This window comes from Artemia franciscana, unplaced genomic scaffold (genome assembly GCF_032884065.1).
Source record: "Artemia franciscana unplaced genomic scaffold, ASM3288406v1 PGA_scaffold_89, whole genome shotgun sequence".
Classification (NCBI taxonomy): domain Eukaryota; kingdom Metazoa; phylum Arthropoda; class Branchiopoda; order Anostraca; family Artemiidae; genus Artemia; species Artemia franciscana.
Window position 1 is genome coordinate 878,484 of NW_027062717.1, and position 27,340 is coordinate 905,823.

At 34.9% G+C, this 27,340-nt stretch overlaps 1 protein-coding gene across 1 annotated transcript; it reads left to right on the top strand.

Moving 5' to 3' along the window:
• Positions 1 to 14,330: 14,330 nt before the first annotated feature.
• On the top strand, positions 14,331 to 25,955 carry LOC136042228 (uncharacterized). The gene is made up of 2 exons (XM_065727167.1): positions 14,331 to 14,582; positions 24,387 to 25,955. Exons 1-2 carry the CDS (start codon positions 14,516 to 14,518, stop codon positions 24,692 to 24,694), a joined length of 375 nt encoding a protein of 124 aa, XP_065583239.1. The 5' UTR covers positions 14,331 to 14,515; the 3' UTR covers positions 24,695 to 25,955.
• The last annotated feature ends 1,385 nt before the right edge of the window (positions 25,956 to 27,340 follow it).

A 27,340-nucleotide genomic window follows, 5' to 3' on the forward strand; every position in this document is an offset into this window, starting at 1 on the left:
GCTGTCTAAATAAATGGATTTATCCCTGTTTGAACGTGTATTTGTTTCTCATTCATATTCAACTGTCATTTTTTTAAAGAAGCTGTTGTTAAAGAATTGTGACACAATTCAAAAACACAAAGTGTGAGTGTTGAGGGAAGGACACATCTCCCTATATACATAATGATTTCTGTTCATTTTAAGTTTTTATATTGCTCCTTACTTTTGGTTGAAAAAACCTGTCTTTTTAAATAAATTTTTAACTGTCTTTCAAATCATGTCAGGAAATATACTCCCTCCCCCTTCCTGTGTAAATTTTCCCCTGGAGAATTCCCCCGAAAAATTTCCTCCCCACGAGAAACTCTTCTTGTGGAAAATTCCGTACCCTAAAAAATCTGTACATTTCCCAATAATAAATACTTTTTGTGAATAATCGGCAAATTACGTCACTGAAAATTCCTTTCCTTGTCAACTATGAGGCGTCACAATATTCACAAATGCTTAGCTACTGGATCTTTTAACTATGCTGAATCAAATGGCTATCTAAAAGATTTTGTCGGAAGTCTTTTGGGGAAAAGGGAGCCTCAAGGAAGGTGGGGAGGCTAGTTACCCTCCGATAATTTGGTCAACTAAAAGGAAACTACGACTTTTGATTCTCAATTGAATGAACCTTCTCCCGACCTTCTATGACCATTGGTTCAATAAATCCCGCCTGGGAAAACAAAATAATAAATAAACATGCATCCTTGATGGGTTGATTTTGCAAATCAACTAAAAAAAATAAACGTGCATCCTTGATTTTGCAAAAAAAAAAAAATTTTCAAAAACTACAAAGTTCCAAAAAAATTTAAATAGGAACTTCAAACATCTACAGTAGGATTCTGTGATATGCTGAATCTTATGGTGTGATTTTCATTAAGGTCACTTATCTTTTTTGGTCTTTACCTCAGGGTTAGATCTGCGGAGCGGACAAGAGGGACAGCCTGGCCTGGGTGACGGTTTATAGGGGCTGCTGGCTCTGAGGCCCTTTATGATCTGATGAAACAAAATTGCAGCCTTTATTTCCCATCATGGCAACGCGCCAACGTTTAAGAGTGGAAAATAGGCCTTGCTTCGTTTTGGGAGCAATAGGGATAAAAGCGAGGATGGTTTGGATGACTAGGGAAGGTCTCCTTCCTTAAATATTTCTATAGGTAACATTGCTCGTAGGAATCAGTTTGCGCACTCGTTTCAGGCTCCTCCATGGCATTTAAACAAGACTAGGTGACCTAATCTAAAAACATTCAAGAGGTGGCTAAAATTTACCAGCGGATTTTTCCACTCCTCAATACCTTGCTCTTTAAGTTAAAATTTGACTGTTTTCCCCAATTTTTTAAGAACGACTCCTGAAACACAAGGACCATTTAATTAGAATAGGAAACTTTTTTAAAGTGTTAAAAATTTAGCATAAACATCAATGGATTGGGGAGGGGTCAACCCCTTCATATATGGAATAATTTTTGTTCGTTTTGAGTTCTAACGTCGTCCTTCTTTCAGTTAACAAAAAACATGTTTTTTATTTAATGTGTGAAAAACAGGAAAGACACGTAGAGCTTTTAAAAATGTTAATGTGTAAAGGATACTAACTTGTCTTTTTTTGTAGTTTTACACTGTCACATTGTGTTCAGAGCTACATTTGTTTTGAATTGATAATAGATCTATTGATAATATATTTATAAACATATTATTCAATAATAGATTCATTGAATAAAGATATTATTATTGTTAATAATAGATTTTTAGTAAAACTATATTTACATGCTTATTGGAGGAATGAACAATAATTCAGATTTCAAAGTTCAAGCACTGTTCAGGGGGATAAGAAAAAACTTATTATTGTCACGTCTATGTTTTGATATTGTAGGAATTATATTCAATATAATTATTTTAAGAGCATTATGAAAATTATTTACTTGACAAACCGTTTTTACGCACTTATTAAGAAAAGGAAAAAAAGAAAATTAAAAAAACTTTACTCATGTACCTTTTATAGATCAAAGTTTTTGTTACTAACCGTATTAACCTTTGCTAATAACAGCACATAATCTTTTATCCCCTATATACGAACAAAGTCTACAAGACGCCTTTCCGAACCTGACCTTGAAAATATAATTAACAATGCCTGTATCAGTTGTTTCTAAAGAAAGAAGCTCTAGCAAATTAGAGTTAGTTAAAAACTTTTTAGAAATAGTAGAGACAGCACAGACAAACTCAAGTATAGTTCGCATAGAACATAATACGGCTTCAAAGCTTTCATATGAAGACATTTTTAAGACACATCCTTCGAGAAAAGCACGTAACGCCAAGTCTTAGCGTACAGAATAATAAATAATTGATTGTTTTTAATTTAGATAGTATGTACGAAAAATTTAGTAAAGAAAAACGGGTTTAATTTCTATAAAGCAGTGAACAAAAATAAAATATATAAATTAGTACTATATACTTTTTATTATTATTAATTTTTATAAATATACTAAATTTTTCGTAAATGGAAAAGCAGTGTGGTCTAAGAAATTATTTAGATAGTATGTCTTTTGTAGCCAAATAAATATGCAATAAATAAATATAGTCTTTAAAGAAATAACATAACCATAGCGCCTTTTGATTTAATGTAACATCCCTCTTAACATTCCATGTTGTATCACCTTAATACTCACCTTAATACTTTATACTTAATAGCCTTTTTAGACACATCCAGCCTTATCGTATGAACCTTTCGCATTTTCCAGTAGTAAATCCTATCTGTAAACGATTGGCAAATTGTATCATTTACAACCAATGCTTCAGGAGCTTTGGGGAAGGTCATGTCATCCCCCAATCAAAATTCATTATACCTTCTGATTATCTGCAATAAAATACCTACTTTTGATTCATATGACTTTTGACATCATTATAAATTTCAATTTACTATCGGATAAGCCCCCTCTAAATTCTCTAAGACATCCCTTTTCCACACATACTGGCCGGGTGAAAAAAATTACTAATTTTTATTACTAAAAAAAAGAGTCACTTTTTACTTATGCATTGCTTTTGCGATGTCTGTGATAAAGATGCCAATATAAACAATCATCAGTAGATAAAGATTTGATATATAGTATAGATATCAGTAGATATATAGATAGATCAGTAGACATATAGATTTCAATATCTTTTTGTGATTGAAGCCACTCCATATTTTGCCCATAATTTAGAAGCTAAAGTATACACAGAGAAAGCTTACTCGTGTGATAAATTAAAGGAAAAAACAACTGCCAACCCTAGAAGCCCGTAGCGTAACCTCTGATCTAAATGACTGCTAATTAGTGTCCAATGTTGCAATGATCATTGTCACCCAACGGCACAGAACCGAAGATAATCTTCGAATAATAACAATAATAATAGATGCTGAGCTTCAGTCTGACATAATACTTGGATCCTGGTTTTAGGATAAACAGATAAATGCCCTGCTACAGGTGCTTCATGGTATAATTGATGACGGACCTCGAGGATCTCGTAAATAGAGCTACATATTGTTGCAGCTTTGTCGTTGATTTGATTCATATGGATAGTGTATTATGTCTATTTGGTGTTTGTCGAGTGGAATTATGGTAAATAAGCTGAAAGAATACATGTCCTTTATGAAATTTAAATATCATTGGATGGAACTTGGTAAACTTTGAGGAGCTAATTATATTTTCCAAATTAGCTCCAGTTTTGCAGGCGTGCACCATTAACTATTTTATTATTACTAATAACAGGCGTACACCATGCCTTCGGTGTTTTTTCCTTTTTTTTAATAAATGCCTATTATAATGACATGTTTGTTCACATTCTTGCTTTACAGCTAACAACAAGAGCTAAGAGCTCATATGGCACTTGTGACGAGGTCGGAAGAGCCAAGAGCTCATATGGTATGAGCTCTGGCAAAATTCTAAGAATCAATAGATTGCTTTAAAAGGAAAATCAGGAGCTTAATGCCGGTCGGGATTAAAATAAGAGCTCTGAGTCACAAGCTCCTTCTAAATATCAAAATTCATTAATATCCGATCACCCACTCGTAATTTAAAAATACCTCAATTTTTCTAATTTTTCCTCTCCCTTCAGTCCCCCAGATGGTCGAATAGGGGAAAACGACCTTATCAAGTCAATTTGTGCAGCTCTCTGACACGTCTACCAATTTTCATCGTCCTAGCACGACCAGAAGCACCAAACTCGCCAAAGCACTGAACCCCATCCCTAACTCCCCCAAAGAGAGCGAATCCAGTCCGGTTACGTCAATCACGTATCTACGACATTTATAAGCATTTTCCAAGATCTCCTGTTTCCCCCACCAACTCCCTCCAATGTCAACAGATCTGGTCGGGATTTGAAACAAGAGCTCTGAGACATGGGTTCCTTCTAAATATCAAATTTCATTAAGATCTGGTCACCCTTTCTTAAGTTAAAATACCTCAATTTTTCTAATGTTTCCAAATTAACAACCCCCAGCTCCCCTAAAGAGAAAGGATCCGTTCTGATTATGTCAATCACATATCTATAACTTGTGCTTATTCCTCCCATCAAGTTTCAACCCGATCTCTCCACTCTAAGTGTTTTCCAAGATTTCCGGTTTCTAAGATTTCCGATTTCCCCCTCCAGCTCCCCCCAAAGTCACCGGATCTAGTTTGGATTTCAAATGAAAGTTCTAAACCACAAGATCCTTCTAAAGGTCAAATTTCATTAAGATCTGATCACCCGTTCGTAAATTACAAATACCTCATTTTTTCTAATTTTTCCTTATTATCCCCACCCCCCAACTCCACCAAAGAGAGCGGATCCGGTCTGGTTATTTCCGTCTCATATCTTGGACGTGTACTTATTCTTCCCACCAAGTTTCATCCTGATCTCTCCGCTTTAAGCGTTTCCCAAGATTTCCGCCCCTCCCCCAACGACAATGAGTCTGGTTGGGATTTAAAATAAAAGATCTGAGTTACATGGTCCTTCTAAATATGAAATTTCATTAAGATCTGATCACTCCTTCGTAAGTTAAAATACCTCATTTTTTCTAATTTTTCAGAATTATCCCCCCCCCCAAATCCCCCAAAGAGAGCGAATCCATTACGGTTACGTCAATCACGTATCTACGACATTTATAAGCATTTTCCAAGATCTCCTGTTTCCCCCACCAACTCCCTCCAATGTCAACAGATCTGGTCGGGATTTGAAACAAGAGCTCTGAGACATGGGTTCCTTCTAAATATCAAATTTCATTAAGATCTGGTCACCCTTTCTTAAGTTAAAATACCTCAATTTTTCTAATGTTTCCAAATTAACAACCCCCAGCTCCCCTAAAGAGAAAGGATCCGTTCCGATTATGTCAATCACATATCTATAACTTGGGCTTATTCCTTCCGTCAAGTTTCAACCCGATCTCTCCACTCTAAGTGTTTTCCAAGATTTCTGGTTTCCAAGATTTCCGATTTCCCCCTCCAGCTCTCCCCAAAGTCACCAAATCTAGTTTGGATTTCAAATGAAAGTTCTAAACCACAAGATCCTTCTAAAGGTCAAATTTCATTAAGATCTGATCACCCGTTCGTAAATTACAAATACCTAATTTTTTCTAATTTTCCCGTATCACCCCCCTCCCCCCCAACTCCACCAAAGAGAGCGGATTCGGTCTGGTTATTTCCGTCTCATATCTTGGACGTGTACTTATTCTTCCCACCAAGTTTCATCCTGACCTCTCCGCTTTAAGCGTTTTCCAAGATTCCCCCCCCCCCAACGACACTGGTCTGGTTGAGATTTAAAATAAAATATCTGAGTTACATGGTCCTTCTAAATATGAAATTTCATTAAGATCCGATCACTCCTTCGTAAGTTAAAAATACCTCATTTTTTCTAATTTTTCAGAATTATCCCCCCCCCAACTCACCCAAAGAGAGCGGATCTGTTCCGGTTATGTCAATCACGTATCTAGGACTTGTGATTATTTTTCCCACCAAGTTTCACCCCGATCCTTCCACTGTAAGCATTTTACAGGATTTTAGGTCTTCCCCCTTACTCCCCGCAATGTCCCCGGATCCAGTCGGAATTTAAAATAAAATCTCTGAAACGCGATAAACTTCATCACTCCTTCGTAAGTTGGAAATACCTCATTTTTCTAATTTTCAGAATTAACCCTCCCCCCCAACTTCCCCAAAGAGAGCGGATCCGTTCCAGTTATGTCAATCCCGCATCTAGGACTTGCGATGATTTTTCCCACCAAGTTTCATCCGATCCCTCCCACTCTAAGCGTTTCCCAAGATTTCAGGCCCCCCCCCAAAATTCCCCGCAATGTCACCGGATCCAGTCAGAATTTAAAATAAGAGCTCTGAGACACGATATCCCTCCAAACATCAAATTTCGTTAAGATCCGATCACCCGTTCGTAAGTTAAAAATACTTCATTTTTTCTAATTTTCCGATTTAACCGTCCCCCCCCCCCCCCCCAGAATGTCGAATTGGGGAAGCGACAATCTTTAAGTTAATCTGGTCTGGTTTCTGATACGCCTTACAAATTTCATCGTCCTAGCTTACCTAGAAGTGCCTAAAGTAGTAAAACCGGGACAAACAGACCGACAGACCGACAGAAATTGTGATTGCTATATGTCAGTTGTTAGATACCAAGTGCCATAAAAACTCTGAACCTAAACGAGCCCAGATAGGCTAGTTTTACGAGGAATATTCAATAAAGTAAATGTAAAACTTGAGTGTTTATTTAGGGTTTTCTATCGAATTTCTGTTCAAGAACGATGATTTTTTCTTTAAAAACGGTCAGAAAGGACTGGAAGTACAGACAAAACTAAAAGCTTCTTTGGATAGTAGTTTTGAAGCAAAAGAGATAGACAGTGATATATAAAACCTCACCAAACCCTTTCATCAGCCCTCCTTTGAAGAATTTAATTCAAAAATTTGCAAATAACTATCAAATAACTATGTTTCTGAGAGTGACATAACTCCCTACGACTCCCAGGACAAAGGCTGTAAGTTATGTTAGTTTCCCTTTGTGTAAATGTAGGTTTTGTCATTGGGAAAAGGAGGGCAAGTTAGGTCCCAGATTTGGCTTATGGTATTAAGCAGAAACTTTCAGGGAATATTTAGGGTGATATAGAATAAAATCCAAACACATTATGGAAATACTGATTGTCAAAAAGGGCGTATCAGCAGTACCTCTAGAATGGCAGACGGTATAAGCTGAAACTTGCAGGGTGTGTTGAGAGGGATTTTGAAAAAGTAGTCAGAGTTGGACCTGTTACCCTCCCCTCCGTTGCCTTTTTAGATGACCTCCCCCAAAAATATCCAACCAAATTTTGAATAGTCATTTTTCTAAAATAGTCTAAAGGTAAAATAACTGTGCCTCCAGGGATGACAGAATCCTAATGGGCTCTGGGGAAAGGGCTGTTAGCTAAGCAAGTTCCCCATTGTCCATATGCGGGGAATTCTTTTAGAAAATTGGGGGGGGTGTATTTTTGATCCCTAGAACTCCAAAAGTGCTAAGGGTATTAAGGTGAACATTTAGGAATTGCTTAGAAAGACGTTCCAATTATCATTGGAAAATCGGGGAATGTTTGGTTCCGGGTGCGTCTGAAAAGGCTTTTCAGCCTTTCAAAAACTTCAGAAACTTTCACAACTTCAGAAAACGTTGTGGGGGATATTGACCTAAATCAGGATACTTTATGGGGCACTAGGTTATCAAAATAGGATATTTGCGATATCTCCGGAAAAAATGGGGATATTAAGTAGAAACATTTTGGACATAGATAATTAATTAAACCACAGTGGCCTGCCATAACATAAAGAAAGAAAACAATCAAAAATGTTTTTTTTTAAAGACCAAATGAATTCACTGAACAAATGAAAGAAACCGAATATGTTGAGAGAACAACTGTCTCTCTTTTTCATTGCGAATCAAATAATATGATCAAGGAAAAAACAAAAACAAAAAAAAACAAGCGCGGAAAGTACAATGAAACCTTTAAAAAAGAATTTTCCAAAAAACTAAATAACATTCAATAAAGGACCCAAATTAAAAGAATTAAAATCAAATACCTAACAATGAACAGTGAAGGAATTTTTTCTTTTATTTCTCAGTTGTTCGTTAGTATCCGTCGTTGGAAGGTTCAAAGTGAATAACACACTCTATTGTTTGTTACGTATTTGATTTCAATTCTTTTAACTTATGGTCTTTTATCGAATTTTATTTCAGAGGCGGTTGTTCTCTCGAAATATTAGCTTTTTGTGTTTTCTTCAGTATTTTCATTTGGCCTTTGAAAACCCAATTTTTGATCGGTTTCTTTCTTTATATTTATTATATATTGAAGAGGATGTTCAAAAGGGTTCATACAGCAACCAGCCTATGGCCTTTTTAGCTGCCTTCCCTCCAAAAACATCAGACAAAAATTTAGAGGTAGTCAGTTTGTTCAAAATAGTCTAATGGTAAAAAAAAACTATGCGTCTGTGGCTAATATGCCCCTCCAGAGTGACTGGAACAAGGGCTGTTATTATAGGTGAAAGGGGTAATCTTAGCCCTAGGTGGGCCCGAAAAGACTAAGAAGGAGAAACTGTAGGGAATGGTAAGGAGGATGTTCGACTAATCGAAAGACGATATGCTGCGTTAAAATTATCAAAAGCGCACATCTGTAGTATCTCAGGAACGGTGGAGGGCGTCATTTTCAAATTATCATGGCATGTTGAGGATTATGTTGAATAATTTCTGGAGAGAAATCACCCCCACTCCCCTCAAACTTTTAAGATAACCCCAAAGCTGATCAAAATTTTGAAACCACTTTTTTCATAATAGTCAAGATATCCAACATTTATTTCTTTGGGGATGACAAGGCCCTTCTCAGCCCCCAAGGAAAGGGTTACAGCTTTTGCAATTTTCTCTTGATTTATATATATAGAATCCATTGACAGAAAATGGGGAATATTTGATCCTCGGTGGGCTCGAAAAGAGTAATGGCTTTAAGATAGAAATGAACTAATCCAAAAGACACTTTTGCCTCCAGGTTATCAAAATGACGTACCTGTCATACCTTCAGAATGGTTAAGGGTGTTACAGCTTTTGCAATTTTCTCTTGATTTATATATATAGAATCCATTGACAGAAAATGGGGAATATTTGATCCTCGGTGGGTTCGAAAAGAGTAATGGCTTTAAGATAGAAATGAACTAATCCAAAAGACACTTTTGCCTCCAGGTTATCAAAATGACGTACCTGTCATACCTTCAGAACGGTTAAGGGTGTTAACTGAAAACTTTCGGCACTGCTACTACTATTGCTGCGACTGTGACTCCAGCTACGCCTACTTGCCACGGCGACTAATTGAGACTGGAGCTACGACCACTTGTGACTGCGACTACTTCGGACTGTAATTACGGTTACTTATGACATCGAACACTTTCGAATACGACTACTGATGGTTACAACTGCAACTAGTTGTGACTATGGATGTGACTACATGCAACAGCGAATGTGTCTGCTTGGGACTGAGACTATTTGCGACAACGACTACTTACGATTGAAACTCCTTGTGATTACAACTACTTAAGAAAACGATGGAGATTATTTGCTACTACAAGTGCGACTGCGTAACAACTACTGCTATTTCAATTTTGACTGTGATGGCTACTACTACAGCTAATACCAGTACTCCTGCTTCTACTACTACTACTATTTAAACTAAATGAGGAGAGTTTAAATGCATACATTTTGTCAAAAAGACTTATCTGTTATGTTTTAGGAATTCCTAAGGATATTTATTCAGAAATCTCAGGAAATTTGGAGGGGATGTTGAACTAAATCAAAAGTCTGTGTATCCAGGTGCTCAAAAAGGCATATCTGTAATATATCAGGAGCTGCTAAGGGTATTAAGTTGAAAATTTCAGAGGATGTTGAGTGGGTGTTGATGTAAAACTCAAAGACACAAAGTGGTTATTGAATAAGAAATATTAGGAAATATGGAAGGGATGTTGAATTAAATTAAAAGAACTATGTGTACATCCAGTTGCTCAAAACGAAATATCTGTAGCACACCAAAACACTTTTCAGTTTTATGTCAGGTTGAATGCTTACAGGTCAGGTTATGTTTTTAACCCATTTCTGAGATTTATAAGCTAACTTAACCTAGTCCAACCTAACTTTAACTTTTACCATCAGAACTTGCATAAGACTGAAAAAGCTGATTGGTAAAGCTAATCGAATCCCAGCAGAGAAAAAGTAACTTCGGATATTCGCCGGTGAAAGTCGACGTTAACCTGAACATTCACAGTAACATATGTATTGTTTTCAGATAGAAGCAAATGGTGGTAAGGCCAAAAATGAGTTTGGGGAAGGGGGTAATAGTACCACTCTTATTTGTAAACAATGATTTGTAAACAATGACACAACGAGTGTAATGACTCTACAACCTTTAAAAGGCATAGAGGGGGTCACCTCTACTCTTGTTTGTGGTAATTTATATCAGTTTTAAGTGGGATGTTATTATTTATTATAAGGGTTCCTTTGGTAGTAATTTATGTTCATTTCAAGTTTGGAGTATTACGTGACTTAATTTCTGCTTTTCTTGAGTTTTAATTTACCTCTTTATTTTCCTTTGAAAATGTGTCTTTCTTTTCGAGTTAAAAAAAAATTGATAAATTTGAATGAAAGTGTGCTTGATGTTGATGGCGCTGAACTGCAAACCCAAATCTATAACGTGCAACTAATTTCTCCTAAAATTGATCAACTTGAAATGTAATTTTCTTATCTCGAGCTTAAATTCAATCACTCATTATCTCAAACCACTTAAATATTGTTATGGTAATGCAAAGTAATTACTGGTGGTACCTTGTTGAATTAGTAGTTTAAAACCTGCGGGGACCACGCGTAACGCCCATAGCGCAAATCAGCTCAAATTAACTCTGCATGGCGTAGGCACAAGATTAAGTGTGCCTACTTATTTCTTAAGGGCTTATCGGTGTTGGGAGAAGATTAACATCACCTTGGTGTGTGCCTCTAGTTAACTTGGGCCTAAAAACAAGTGTTTATCATTATTGACTTTTAAGTTCTTATCCTTGAAAATAAGCCCATCGTTTAACGTCTTGCAAGACAGGTGTCTTTTGAGCCCTAGAAAGACGCAATACTTTGTAACGGGCACTTACTTATTTTACAGCATGTGTAAAAGAAATTTAATATTGACTATTGTTTTCATTATATGGTAACTTCAGTCAGCAATTTTCTTATTCAGAGAAAGGTTTGGGTGGACTTGGAGGAGGTTTTCTATTTCCCATGTCGGATTGAAATTTTCGGGTTGATTTGAGATAATTTCCTCTGAGTGCGCTTGTACTTTTCTGTCCGTTCACATTAGAAATAGTATTTTGTAGGGTATTGCCATTGCTGGTGAGGTAAAGTGATAGAAATCTAATTCGCACGATTTTGAAATTAAAGTTTTAAACTAACCCACAGTCCCCGTTGGCTTTCATTCAAATCAATAAACTGACTCAATATCTTCTCATTTATATATCGAGTGCCCAATATTAAAGCGAAGCAACTTTAATTTATTGTTATTGCTACTACTAATAATAACTCACTGCATCACCAAGCTGTCTGAGGCCAACACAGCTACGCACGCTCCTTCTCCATCCAAATCTATTCAAAGCCTGCTTCTTTACACCCTCCCAGGAAGTTTCCATTTCCCTTAAATATTTCTTCATTATATCTTCCCAATCCAACCACGGCCGACCTGCTTTCCGTTTAGCCCTAGAATGTTGGCCGAAAAGTCATTGAAATCAAAGTCAAATCGTTTTGAAAGTAATGTTTTTAGGCGAATAACAATTCCCGGTGGTTAGAACTAATTTAACCCTAACTATAATTAGGGTAAACCCTAACTTAATTATACTACCCCCAATTTATTCAAAATCAACCATTTATCACATATGAATCTATCTCTTAGAACGCTATCTGCATATGCATCATATGAAAACGTGGTTAGATACGAATGATGTGGACTATATTTGTCAAATTTTTTGGTTTTAGCTGATTTTGGACTTCTTTTTTAGCTCCATTGTTATAACCTTGTTTTTGTGCTAATTTTAAATTGAAAGTAAGATAGTGCCTGTTCAAAGACCAAAGTGACCTTACTCATTTTTTAGGCATATTTTAATATAAGGCCATATTTTAACACAATGACTTAATGACTGTGTATAGTGACCCTAGAAGACTGGGAAAGCTCTCATTTCATCGAAAAGTTCGAGTGCCCTTTTTTAGTCATCAAAAGACTGGAGCGCAGATAGCCCCGCTTCCACGCCCTTTTTTCAACAAGGTAGTCCGTTTAAAATTTTAACTAAGGTTTTGAAAATCCTAATAGAATTGTCATGCCCATTTCGTTCAGCACAGTTAAAAGGTCCAATAACTATGCCTTTTGGGTTATCATGACCCTCTGTAGCCCCTGGGAAAGGGCTGTAAGCTACAAACTTTACCCATTGCTTACGTATAACATTTGCTATTGAGAAGTATATATAGATTTTTCGGGGGAGGGAATTTGCTGGTCGAAGGGATTTCAGAGCTAACATTGGGGAGCGAAGTTTCTAGGGGTGATCTCTCCGGGGGAAATGTCACTCTGGTGGAATTTACCCGAAATACTATACGAAACTATTTTTGTTTGTCTCTATTTTCTGTTGACTAAATTTAACATGTGGAGATGTTCCGGGGGAAATTTTAAGCAATGTTGGAACTGCCTGAAGGTTTTTTCCGTGGGGGAGCGGATTTTCTGCGGGAGAAATTTGCCTTTTCGGAATTATCCTTGGGAGCATCTTTCCACTGGGGGTGAGGGATTTCCAGGAAAAACTTTCCACGGAGAGGAGTTTTCTGACTTTATTTGAAAAATGATCAGCAATCAAAATCTTTTTTCAAATCGAACAATGCTAAGAAGAATTTTCCCGTAGAATCGCCAGTAAAAAAAAAAAAAAAAAAAAAAAAAAAAAAAAAAAAAAAAAAAAAAAAATCCTTGTGAATTTTCAGCGAAGATGGGATTGTCGCGGTAAATCTTCCAGGGGTGAGTGGGGGATATTTTACATGGGAAGAATATTACTTTGAGTAAATTTTGGGGGAAATTTTCCATGAAGGGGGGGCTGGATTTCCCGATATTATTTGAAAAATGAGGAGAAATTAAATAATAATAAAGAAATTCAGTATCTTCACCTGAAATTATGGAGCAATAGTAAAACCAAAATCCAACGGAATTATTTCCGAATATGAGGCGGTTTATCCCCTTCTTAATACCTCACTCTTTACGTTAAGGATGGAGTTTTGGTCTCAATTCCTTAAGAACAATTCCTGAAACACAATATCAGATTAATTAGAATAAGAATTTTTTTAAAACCTCAAAGAGACTTTAGCACGGAGAGCGAGGTATTGAGGAGGGGGAAGCCCTCTTCATATGCGGAATAATTTTGTTTTCGGTACTTACGTGTTATAGCAAACACACTTCGTCTGTAACGAAACCAGTTTTATGTGCCCATCCGGAGACAATCAGCTTAGCCTGAGCAAGATAAACGGTAATAATGCACGTATGTTTTAATTAAGTATTTGATATTTAGAGATGGTTGTATATTCAATATAATGCATTCTGGTCGTCCCTTGTACCATGATTTTCTATTGTAGATTCCATCATTTTTTTTACTCAAGTATTACATTTTCATAATATTCTGATATATTTCGTTATAATTAACATAATTTCACTTCTTTGGTGTGGCACTGCAACACATTAGTACCTCTGTTCGTTTTAATGTTGCTCCTTACTTTCAGTTGGAAAACTTTTTTTTTATTTAACTACATATTTGCCAGTTATAATGAACATGGCACTAATTATATTCTAAGCTACAATTTGAAATTATAGTTTATTTGGTGTGGTCGCTATAACACGTAATTATCTCTGTTCGTTTTAATGTTGCTCCTTACTTTCAGTGAAAAAACTTTTTTATTCAACTCTATATATGGGCAAGTTATAACGAACACGGTACTAATTATGTTCTAAGCTACAATTTGATATCATGTTTTATTTGGTGTGGTCACTTTAACACGTAAGTACCTCTGTTTTTTTTAATGTCGCTCCTTATTTTCAGTTGAAAAACTTTTTTTTTATTTAACTACATATGGGCCAGTTATAATGAACACGGCACTAATTATATTCTAAGCTACAATTTGAAATTATTGTTTATTTATTAATGTAAAGTAAGAGCATGAGTAATAGCATAATTGTAACATACTTTTTTGTTTATCTAAGAGCAAAGGTTAGAAAAAAGATAAACCACATCCAAATCTAGTTTACTAGTTTCACCAAGAGTTTTCTTCCCATCGTAGAAGAACAAAGGTAAGGCGGAGCAACAGATATCATCCATTTGAGGGGACACTGAAACAACTTCGCGATGAAACAGCGAGTCACAATCAACAGTTCATCATTTGCTACCGTGAGCTCCTCCGGGAAAGTTGCCCAGAATAAGCAGTGCTACCCGATTTCAGGATGTTCTCTCTGTTAAATTTTTGCGCTGTACCAATACAGCCGAGTGCTCCAGAAGATGTGTTAAGGGGTGAGTGGCTCATTTTTAATGCAGATTTACGTAAACTGCGGTATTTGTCTTTTAGAAAATGTGCTGAAATTTATGTCAGGGGCGATAATTTTTTTATAAGCTGACTTAGTTTTGTCGTTAATGATTGATTACCTTGCGGTGACGGTACTTCCGCGTTAGTTAAATATATGGTAAAATTCTCAAATATATGACTGTCCATATTATTGACTTAACAATAAAGTGAGGATACTACTCGATGCCTTTTTATACTCTTTACAAATATAATAATTGCTTCTATCGCAAATTCAAATTTAATCACTTTTTGACCTAACCAAAAATAACCTTATTAGGCTATAAATAATTTTGGCACTGAGAAAATTTTAACATTATTTTTTCGGAAAACGACTGGTAAGTCATACTTTAATTGAAAATTTGTCATTTTTAAGAGCTCAAAAAGTGCTTAAACATGAATTTTGCGATAGAAGCTATTATTTTATTCGTAAAGAGCATGAAAGAGGTATTGAGTGGTATGTTCTCTTTATTAGTAAGTCGGACAGTATACGGACAGTCATATATTTCCCCGTATTAGCCCGTAAACATTTGAGGAGCATCCTGAATGTAAGAAAATTGGTTTCACAGCCACAAATGACGGGTGACAGAATGCATTGGACTTGTATAATTTGGGCTGTATATTTTCACATTAAAGGGGGTGGGGTAAGGTTAGGTTACTTTACCCCGCACCCCTAATGTGCAAACCTATACCCCAGATTACATTACTTTTATATAAACTGGTTCCAAGCCTAAATTAGTTTAACACAGTTAGTTTTGCATTTCCATAAATGTATGCGAATCACCCTTAAATTTTAAATCCATGATAATTCAAAATTATTCTCTTCAAAGATGCCCAGTGAGATCGTTACCACAAACAAAAAAGGACTAATTAAGTTAATCAAGTAAAGGCTATTTATTTGTCCTTCAATTAGGCTTTCTCTCTATCTTTAAGAAAAAAGCACAATCTTTTCTTCTTGACTTTTCAAAACGAAAGTCAGAATAGGCCCTATTAATAATTAATACCGTCGGAAGAAATCATCAGCTTTATTAAAAGTTGATATAGCTATGCCTCACTTGAAAACAAACTACTTGTGCCCAGTGTTACCAACGCTTTGAAAAAACTGTACCAGTTTGCCGGCTAAAATTGAACTGCGAGAGAAAAAATTGTGCAATCTAGACAGCTGCAGGTTAAAAATTTACCGTAACAAGAGGAAACATTTTGATTTGTTCAGTTTTGTTCAATTTGTGGCAAATTTAGATGTGATAAAACTTGAACAGCTCTCCGAGTAAGAAAGATGCAAATAAAACCTAAACATACAGAAAAATTTATATTTTACCAAAAAATTTCGAATGTACCGCAATGCACTAGGACCTCTAAATTTTACCATAAACGATATAATTGTACAGCATTGGCAACGCTGATTGTGTCTCATTTAAAAATTTTGTAAAAAAAAAAATCTGATAAATAGGACCGAGACAGTACCCAATTGGGAAGAGTCTAGGTACGAGTCCCTCTCTTCTCGACCGTTTAATAGTCTATTCAAGATCTGCGAAATATAAGAGTTTGTATTTTCGTGTTTTTAATTGCTATTTTTGCGGGGGTAGATCATTTGGTGCTACAGATATTCTATGTCTTATAAGACGATGTATTCCAAGTTCAAGGAATGGCTCCTTGTCACCCTCTTTTTCCAAATTAAATGCATTGGCTTTTGTAGGTTTGTTCTAAGCTTATTTTGTAGGTTTATTTATTTATTTAGCCCAATTGAATAAACAAATTGAGCTGGTGAAAATATTAAAATACAGAGCTTTTAGTATTGGGTTACAGATTTATGGCGAGGGAATTATTCATCAGTTCCAAAAACGATCTAAATACGTAAATGCAGTTATTAGCAGGGGGTATCAGTTTATTCCGTTTTAAGTTGGATAATAACCTTCCAGCCGAAGGGTTTTTAATGTCTCACTTCTGGCCGTCGGAGAAGTATCAAACAGTTCGTGGTAACGAACTGTAGTAAGGAGCGACCCGGCTCAATATTAACCAAAACTCTAAAAAATGGAATTTTGATACCAATAGCTACATCAAAAGAATCGCATTTTAATGCTGATTTTAAATATATAAGTTTCATCAAGTCTACTCTTACCCATCAAAAGTTACGAGCCAAACTCTATCAACGCCCCGCTCTTTGCGCTAAAGTTTTTTACTGTTTTAAAAAGCAGATTTGAGAGAAAGAGTCAAACTTTAGCGTAAAGAATGGGATGTTGATGAGGAAGCAGCCCCTTTCATATACGAAGTAATTTCTGTTCGTTTTAAGTTTTAATGTCGCTCCTTACTTTCAGCTAAAAAAACTTGTTTTTTTTTTATTTAATCGCAAAATCGAAACAACTATAAAAAACAATCTTACGGCATCCCTTATAAATTAGTTTATAGGCGGATACACTTCTAGTCCATAGGGTGTGGAATTAAGGTTGTTTCTCCTTTGTGTGTGTGTATGTGGAGGGGCTTAACGAAGGTAGACAATTATCCTGCAATTAAGGTCCTTTTCTTATTCTATGCTCACGGGAAGAATTTCTTGTCCTTTTTCTTCGTGTGCAGGGGAAATCTTATATATAAAATAGAATCAAGTTCTTTTATTTTGGGGAGTATTTATTTTATTTTAAATGACTTGACTTTCATAATAAATCACTATCAAGCATCGCCAGCTTGGTAAATCTGATTTTTTCGCTAGATGTAGTTGTTAATTATAACTGTCCATTATACTGTATATTTTCTAATTGATATCTGCACACAGGTTTCAGCATTTAGGGTGGAGGGGTAAGCAGATTTCTCAAGAGGGGGGGGACATTAGAAGTGCATTTTAGACATCACAGTTTGTATTCAGCACCAAGAATATTTAGGTTCTAATTTATGCATGCTTAAATTGCTTCAGAAGCATTGTAGGGTATTGTTAGAGCCAAACCTATGTACCTTTATAATCAACTCATAATTTGTTTTGGAGGGGGCCTAATGTGTTGCTTGGGCAGATATTTAAAACACGTGAATAACATTCTAAATACAAAATGTGGGTACTAATCACAAATACCTTGATTTTTGGGTGCGGTGCATTGACCCAGTCATCGTGGGCGTACTGAAGGGGGGACAGGAGGCAGCTTCTCCAATTAGAAATTCAAATTTACACTAGATGTGGCTGAAAAAGCAGATGTTTGAAACATCAGATAGTTTAAAAAGCAGTTGAAAAAATTAGATGGCTAAAAAAGCAGTTGATAAAAGGTAGATGGTTGAAAAAGCTGGAATAACAGAATAAAAGTCAAACAAGAAGTAATAATCTATAATGTCTCGGAAAGATTTAGTTCTAATCCAAGAAGATTAATGCTGAAGCTTATTGATGATTTGATTTTTGGTGATAACTTTTTAATAAGGATTTGATTGGTATGGGGTAGAACTTGCTGGCAATGTAAGGTTTTGTGACCTCCCAATACAATGTCATCTCCCCTTCCCTTCATCACAGATTCGGCTGACCCCCTAGAGAAGAAGCTACATATGCCCATGCCAGTCATCCTATGTTTGAATAAAGACGAAAAATTTAACCTGACACCTTCCTATTCTGAGTCAAGCGCTCTAACCGTTTGCACTATTGGCGACTTGTTATAACTTAGACGGAAATCATTTTATTAGATAAATTATTTCCGATTAGGAAAATTTGTTTAATAAAATCACCAACTAATAAATGGAGAAACTTTTAAGCGAACTGAAATTGGAAAATAAATATAATCCATATATTAGGAAAGAAGATTTAGACATTGGAACCTTTAACTCCTTAGTTCAATGTGGGAGACCTCGTTTTCTAAGTCAGGAGCCTGGGTAATGCATTTAAAGCCACTGAGAAACCATGATATCACAAAAACTAGGCGTTTTAGAGGAAATCAGGTCTCATAGCGACGTGAGATCAGGACAACACAGTTACACCTTTGAAAAAAATGATGAATGCACATAGTGTATTTTGATTAGCCAATTTAACCAATTAGCCAATTTTTTTAGCCAATTAGCCAGTTTATTAGATTAGCCAGTCACAGATTTTACGGTTGGTTAATCTGTCATCCAATAATGTCATAAAATATAAACTGTCTGTTCATTCTGTTCAGAAATAAGAAATTAGTTGTTGAAACCTGATCGGGTTTGTTCCGCACGTGGTCTCAGGCGATACTCATGTTTTGAACCCGATGGCCCATGAAAAGAGGGGTGTGCTTCATCATGTTATTTGAGTAGATTTTGGTCGCATGCGAGATGATTCTCTGATTTTTGGTAACAGGTGTTTTAGGCTTATGGCTTCACTTCATGTGTTTGAGTTTTTCGTATTCTTCTTCGGGCTTTGTTGGCTACTATGAACATAGGCGTATATATGGATTCTTCTTGATAAAGGGGGGGGGGGTTAGTATCGTATGTCAAAATCGGGCTTTATACACGCATATTTGAAGATTTCTTTGGAAAAGGGGCACGGCTCCCTACTAACTAAGCCCGTGATTGCAATAAAATCTATAAAGTCAATAATCACTCACTTACGGTGACATTTATCTAATAAAAAAAATAAATTTATCTAATTTATGCTGTTGTGTGCGAACATTTGAATGAAAGTATATTACTGGTCATTCGCATATAAGACTAACAAAGTAGCTTGAACTTACTTTTTCTTGACAATATTGAATCTTCTTTAGATTTGTTTTTGTTTTTAATATAATGAAAAAAGAAATCAACAATGCAACAGCATAAACACATAAATAAACACATCATAAAATAATAATAATAGTAATAAAAAGATGAAAATAAAAATAAATGTTGGATTGAAGTATAACGGGTCTGCATGCAAAATGTGGTAGCTACAATTGCTCTGCATAATATGAAGTAAGAATAGTTAACCAGCTTCACGCTGTTCAAATATTTCCTTCCCCCCCCCCTAATGTGCTAATATGTAGCCCAAGTTCCATAATTTTGTTGCTAAATGTTGTATTTTCATCAGTCTTTGGTATATTTCATTATGATTAACCAAACTTCACTTCTTCAGTGTGTTTGGCAGAATACATAAGTGCCGAAAAACGCTTCCCGTGACTACCCCTTGGTTCATTGTACAACGCATCCAAAAAGGTTGCCTACCCATTTCCATGGTTTTAGTTTTACCATAGTTTTAATGGATAGAATGAACCCATTTAGTATCTATTATGCGTCAGAAAGAAAGCTTTAAGCGTGTCTGCTTTGGTAAGAAAGAGAAACCAATACGACTTGTTGTATAAGTCCTCATAAGGAGCAGAAGTCTTCATAATGAATTAGCTTTTGATACTATTTTTTTGTTAGAATTGGGTCGTGAATGTACACAGAAGGAACTTTACGAAAATCCAACATTTTCTCGGGCTTCTTTGGACTTTTCATTTAAATCACACAAAAATATTATTTACCCTCCCGGCCCGCCCCGAAAAAAATTGTGTATGTACCTGCTCTAAGTACTAGCTTATGTCCTCTTTATTTGTTTTTGCTGTGTGGTCGTCGTTCTTGTGATGTAGGTTACCACTTATTACGGATTCATTATGGTTTTCTGTAATTATGTTAGCTAATTTGGAATTACGTCCGAAAGTGTCCTGACCTTAGTACATAGAGTTGCCTCAATTATAAAGCAGTATAAGTCTGTGTTTTATATAACCTTTGACCAATCTTCAGTACTTGCTTCTTCTTTTTATCTAAAATGTCCGCAAATGATTACGCCTTTTCACGCATTTATTTCCCGCCCTTTTAACCTTTTTCATCTGTTTAGTGTCTCCAATTTTGTTAATAGCTATGAAATTTCTTTCTGTGAAATTATAGTACTAACAATAATTGATTTAATTACCTCTGCAGATTTTTATTTTTTTTTTTAATTTATTTGTATGTCATAGATGTTGTTTCTGTGTTTTGAATTGAAAAGTTCCTACATTTGCATGTGTTAAACAGTGTAACACAGAAAGTAGTTAGATGATGGTGGGAGGTAGGGTAATAATGTAAAAAAAAAACGGAAAGAAAAGATTGTTTATACATAAAGATATATGTAAAAAGTTGCAGAAACTTTGAAAATCTCGAGATTCAGAAGATTTAAACAGAAAGCCCACTTAATTTGGCAGATAGGTCACCACTTCCGCCCTCCAAAAAAAAAAAATTGTGGTTTTTTAAAATATGGACTTCAGAGTTCGAGCGTATAATTTGTTGAGTCATTCTCTCTTCCTGAATTATGCTGATTGAACTCTCTCTTCCTTTAAAGTTCCCAAATTTGCAGTAAAACAGGTTAACACAGAAAATACTAATAGGGTGGTGGGAGGTAGGGTAAATAACATAAAAAAACGGAAAGAAAAGATTGTTTACACATGAAGATATATGTAAAAGGTTACAGAAATTGTGAAAATCTCGAGATTAAGAAGATTTGGACTGAAAGCCCACTTAATTTGGTAAAAAGGTCATCACTCCCCCCAAAGAAACAGACAAAAATTTAGCATATGAACTTCAGTTTTTGAGCGTAAATTCGTTGTATCATTATATCTTCCTGAATTATACTGATTGAACTCTCTCTTCCTTTAATATTTGCCAAGATAAAAAAACGAAGCATTCTTAAACTTTAGTTTTAAATATAAGGCTGTGACGATTTTCCCCATATTGTGATATTTTTCTGGAATAGTACAAAACGTTTCACTTTTTGTTTATATTTTATCATCTTAAAGAGAGAAATCACTCTGCCCCTTCACTCTTGGCCAAACATGAACAAGGTTGGCTGCCTCCGAAATGGCCCGACTAAATATTAAAATTGCGGTTAAAAAACAGTTCTGTTATCATTGAATCTTCCATTTACTAGCTGCTTCAAAATATACATCCAAATTTGCATTCCTATCAATAATTATCTTAGGATCTCTTGTTGTCATATAGTTGCTATTTTAGAAATATAAGTTTTAATGATGTTTCAATTTTTTTCTTTAGTTCGACTTGTTTTTTCTTGAAATAGCAGTAGACTCAGGAATTTTAGTTGCTAGTGTATAAATAAATTTATTTAACATATTATTAAATCTCTTTTACAGCTGGCTTTTGGCCAACTTTTGGCCAACTTTTGGCCAACTGTTGCATCTAAAGAAGTCTTTTATTTCTTTGTATCATTGTCTTCCCTTCCCTTATGTTTTGTTATATGGGACATCATTTTCATTATTTTCTTTCATGTGTGCCAGGGATATTCAAGGGATTATGTATTTTACTTTAGCCACCTCATTAATTCCGATCACGTAAACTCTAAGGACATTAGAAAAGCCATTACTGTTTATCATGAGGGTTTTCAATGTGGTTAGTCAATTCTTTCATCCTGAAATCCAATGAAGAAAAAGAAATCACTTTGTTGGGAATGAGCTTGGCATATACCCACCTCGGAGAATAGGTTTCTACAACTCTGTGGAGATATTTTTGGATGGTAGAGGGGAGAGGGGGTAAAGAAATACTAAAGATTTAGATTTTTTGTCTACTTCTATATCTTGACATCAAATATAGGAATAACTCCATCGCGAAAACTATTTTAGAGTTATGTTGAGGGATTATTTTTTGGCGGGAAGAGGGATAAACTTTCTGGCTATACTTTTTAGTATATGATTTCATTTTTTTTATCATAAGAAAATTTTCAAAGCTAAGTTTTACCTCTCCCCCCCAAAAAAAAGAGAAGAAGAAAGAAAACAAATCACACCGGCACTGAGTTTGTATGTGGCTCATTCTGAAGTGGATTATTACTGAAATGTGGTTACAATACTATTTGCAGTAGTACTGGTAGTAGCGAGTACCAGCATATTCTGGAACGGATGGGGATAGGATTTTCCTCCATCTTCAATCAAATGTTCAAATAAAATAAAATAATTGAAAATGTTCAATTCCAAGTGAATTCTTTCCAAACAACCATATTTCAAAAACGGTTGCCAACAAAAAAAAAAAAAAAAACTAAATCTTTCGGTAATACATTAGTTGCAGAAAGTAACAGAGATTGCTTAAGTTACTCTAAAAATTATTTTTTTAGGCTAGAAGGAATCCAACATTACTTAGTGATTTGAATGTACTTAGTGAAAATTAGTGATTTGAATGTACTTAGGAAGTACTTTAACCATATCAATGAACATAACAAGATATAATATATATAAAAATGTCTAGTGGCTAAGTTTGGTTTGACCCCCCGCTGTTTCAAGTATTCCCCCATCTATTTGCCTTCACTGATAGGCAATCACGAGTCAAATCCTTAATTTCATCCTCAAACCTCTCCCGTTTATAATTGCAGAAAATGCTGAACTTTATTTTTTCCGTCGGCACCTTCCCTGAAGAAATAAAAAAAGAGTAATGAAAGCTGTGGTAAAGATCTTTTTTTCTTCTTACCCCAATTTTATCTCAAAGTTCTCTCTTCGTAAACCTCTGATTGCTACGCTATGTCTTTTTAAATTTATGTCTTCCTTAAGTTTTATTTTCCATTCCCCGTCCCAGAAGACAGAGAAGCCCTTCCGATGTCCAATATATCCTTTCATAAGGATACATGTTTAATCTCTGTCCACAATGGTCATTATTGTTCCAGTCCTTGGAAATGAGCCGTAAATCTATAAGGACCGAAGAACTATTTGGATTGGCTAAGTGACCGTCTTCCAATTAATTGACAATATAAACGACAGATGGCCTACGATATTTAACATTGAATAGATGACGATGATATTAGTAGGGGGCTATATGGGGGAAATTTTTGTAAATTATTGAGACATTGCTATTTACACAAAACTAACTTAAATGTTCAGAATTGTATAATTAGGTGTACAGAATGACGTTGTTCACATCTTAATTTTTAAAGGAAAATAAGTAAGTGTTAAAATAATTTTTAAATGAAGATTTACGAAATAGTCTATTAATTTCTCATAGGCTATATCATGTTCTCTAATTCTAAAAACAAAGTGATTAATATACTCTGTGGAATTCAGATATTTTAGTTTCTAATAAGGATTTTTATTTAAATAGAAGGACTCAATTATTTACATTAAGATTTTAACTTAAATAATCAAACTGGGTGATTGATGTAGTCACGTGTGGAAAGAATTTATGAACAAAGGAAACTGAGGAAAATTGTAAAGATCCTGAGTATATAGTGGAGAGACTGAGATCGATCCGTATTTTTTCCATGTACGCGTCTTACTTGGTAATTTGAACCCCCCTTCACCCTTTAGACTTTAATTCTGATTTTGACTAAGACCTGAAAAAAAGGAGAAAAAATCATGCTGGATTTAAAATATAGCTCAATTTCTGATATTTGTAACATGAAACAACAAAAAATTGTATCCAAAATTACCCCCCCATCTCATGAATGCAAGCTTTTACCACGCTTTTAAAACATACAAAGTAAAAATGGGTCATATAAAACTAATGTTGCAATAGTCAAAAAGCCATTACCAATTAGCGTATAAGAAACCCAGGTTTTTAAGTAAGTTTTTTTGCATATTGGCTTATAGCTTCAAGCATGACTTACCAAGAGAAGCAGATTTTTTTTTTCCGCAGCCACTTCTTACATCGATTAATAATCCTGCTTTGTTAGACTACTTCAGTAAAAAAGAAAAAATAGATTGTATGTGCGGCATAAACCCACAAATTAATACAAAAAATCTACTTTATATCCCACTAGTATAATTATCCATCATTAAGTAATGTTATGTTTGATTTGTTTTTGTTTCCCCTCGTCAATCAGGCTTATAAGACAAATATTTCTTTTTTAGATCTCTATGGTGTCGAAATAATAACACCTCAGGTCCAGACTAGTAAACAAAGTGACTGCAATCGAATTGAAGAAAATAATCACGTTGACGATACTACAGACGACGAATATGATCCTGTTGAAGATGATCGTCTCGTTGATGATGTTACTGATGATGAATATGATGATGATTTTTACTGTCCTCTATGTCATTCTCCTTTTTGGCAGTTAGTGGCGCGACGAATTCAGCAGTCAACAAATAGAGAAAGATGGCGTTTATATATTTTGGTGGCGTTTCATCGCTTTCAAAGACGTCGGGAAGACTTTTAAGGTCACAATAAAATGGTTATGCTACCCGTATTGTCTTTCGCTGTAAATAATTGGTTGATTTTGCTACAAAAAGAGGAAAAACCACTGGATGGGCTCTATGCATCTCGGCTGGATTTTGCCAGCCTCCTTTGTACCCAGCTTGTCTTTCATATAAATGTAGTGCTTTTTTAGATTTTTTTTTTACTTTTATAGACTATCTGGTCTTACTGAAGAATGTGATCTCTGATGACCACTTTACATTCAGTTTCAAATTAGTCGATGTAGTTCTTCTGATCTCTTTTTCAAAGTGTTACTTACCTGTTTTTTACATTTTTGCATTAAGCTTTACTCGTTTTACATTGCATTGATATAATATATAAGTACTCCATTAATCACAAGAAATTTAAAAACTAATTGAATTTAGTTTATGTATATTCAATCTAAGGAACTGTGTCAGTATAAAATGGCTCATTAATTCATATTTATTTCCATAAATATTCAAGGGTTTCAGCGTTAGAAGCAACATTTTGTATTTTTTTTTTTCGGCAGTACTGTAAGATTTTGCTAATAAGATACTGTTCTTATTCGTGGGATTTTTCAGTGATATCTGAAAATTTTATTTCAGTGAATAAAATGAAAAAAATGACATAAATGGATAAAGAGGCAACGTAAAAGTAAATACAAAGTAAAAATTTTTTATACAGCTTATAAAATTTTAATTATAAAAAGCAAAATCTAGTCGATATCTTGAAATTGAGGCTAAGGAGTTATCATTTTTCATAATTTATTTTTGAGAAATGGGGGAGGGGGAGGTTCATACAAAAAAATTATTGTGTTTAATATTTTCGAAAAGTCTTAACATTTTTACTTTTGTTTATTTTATTAAATAATTAATGACCAAATTATCAAATTATAGGAGTTTATGATACCTTGAAGTGTTTCAAATTACTAATAAGCTATAGGCTATGCAACGTAATTCAGAACCAGTTTTCAATTCCCCCTTTCCTGAAATGTCAGCAATTGCATGAAAATACACGATTTTGTTTATTTATTGGCTAGTAAGACCTAAAATGACTATCAATAGTTGAAGTTCTTCTAGAAATGAGCATACCACTTCCCGTGTCATCTTGAATCCAATTGTGCGGGTGGTCATGTTTGTGTGATTAATGGGGATGCTCTGGAATATAGGCTATTGCTTTTATTGTGAAGTTAATTTAATGCTCCCATCTGGTTTTATGTTGTTTTGTTTTATATGTCAATTAAAGAATTTCACTATGTAAAACCCATGTGTCTTTGTGTTTCTTTTTTTTTCGTTCTTTCAAGTGCTGCTAAGTTCAACGTAGGTATTTACTAAAAGGAGGCTGTCAGATCAGCGAAGAACTGAAGGGTCAATATTGAAAGAAGGTTGGAATATAACTTTATAGTGAAAGTTAAATAAAAAATATTTTCTTTTTTCGCTTTTACTTAAAATAATAAACAAGAATATAAACCATTACAAATAAAAAACACTTGGCTGTTTTTGTTTGGCATTGAAAAAAAAAATAAGAGATGTTCCAAGACCTTCAACAATTCTTAAAGCATCAATTCTAACACTAAAAAAAGCATCTAGCATCAATTCAACAATTCTAACACTTGAGTGAGAGCTTTGTTCTGAAAAATAAAACAAAAATATATATGTTTCATTTTTTATTAAAAATAAAACATAAATATACCGATGCGTTAATAACGAGTAAGACTATAGACTGCATAGAGAAAATATAAACAAAAAATTGAAATACAACTCTGAAGTTCAGCTTAGTTGTGGCATTAAGACTGGAAGGTAAGGTAAATTTTTACTAAGACAATACTTATAATAAAAATTTTATAACAAATATCATATTATAGTTAATAAAGAACAGAGCTCGATGTTTTAGCTTAATCTTGGGAGGATTTGAAGCTTTTACGCTCCTGGGTCCAAGCGTTTTTGCCGCTCAGTTTCCGCGAGATTGCGGAGAAGTCACCGAACTTCGGGAATATTGGAGGCACTGAACAGATCATAACTGGTGAGTCAATGGGAAAAATCTGAAAGTTTATAAGTGGCCACGGAATTTATGTGTTATTTTAAAATCACTTTTCTATTAATAAGCTGCACGGCAGCGGGGTGGTACTTTTGCGATGAATAACATAGGCCCAGTTTTCGTACAAAAAAAAACATAACTCAGTAATAATTTATTACGCCCTTGGCATTGTGCGCCCCTAGGCCCGAGACTATTGGCAAATCCAGGCCTAAGCTTAATACATTGAACTTAAAGATAAAATTAACACTTCAAAGTAATACAACTTCAGACAAAAATAACAATAGATCAAGAAAACAAGCAACAAACGGCAAACACAAGAAGAAGGGAGAAAAAACAGTAGAGCCCGACCCAGCCCAACTTTCACGTTTATTGGTGTCCTGTCACCGACTTCTAACCTTGATTATTTTATTGCATCTTTCTCCCGTTAAACTGTCGAATTAATTAGTGATGGCTTTTATTCGGATCACCTTCCAATAAAGTGGAAAATAAATACTACTACTAATAATAACTCATCGCAGCACCGAGCCGCCTGAGGCCAACACAGCTACGCAAGCTCCGCAAACAAAAGAAGAAACGAGAAAAAACTGTAGAGCCCAACCCAGTGTGAGTG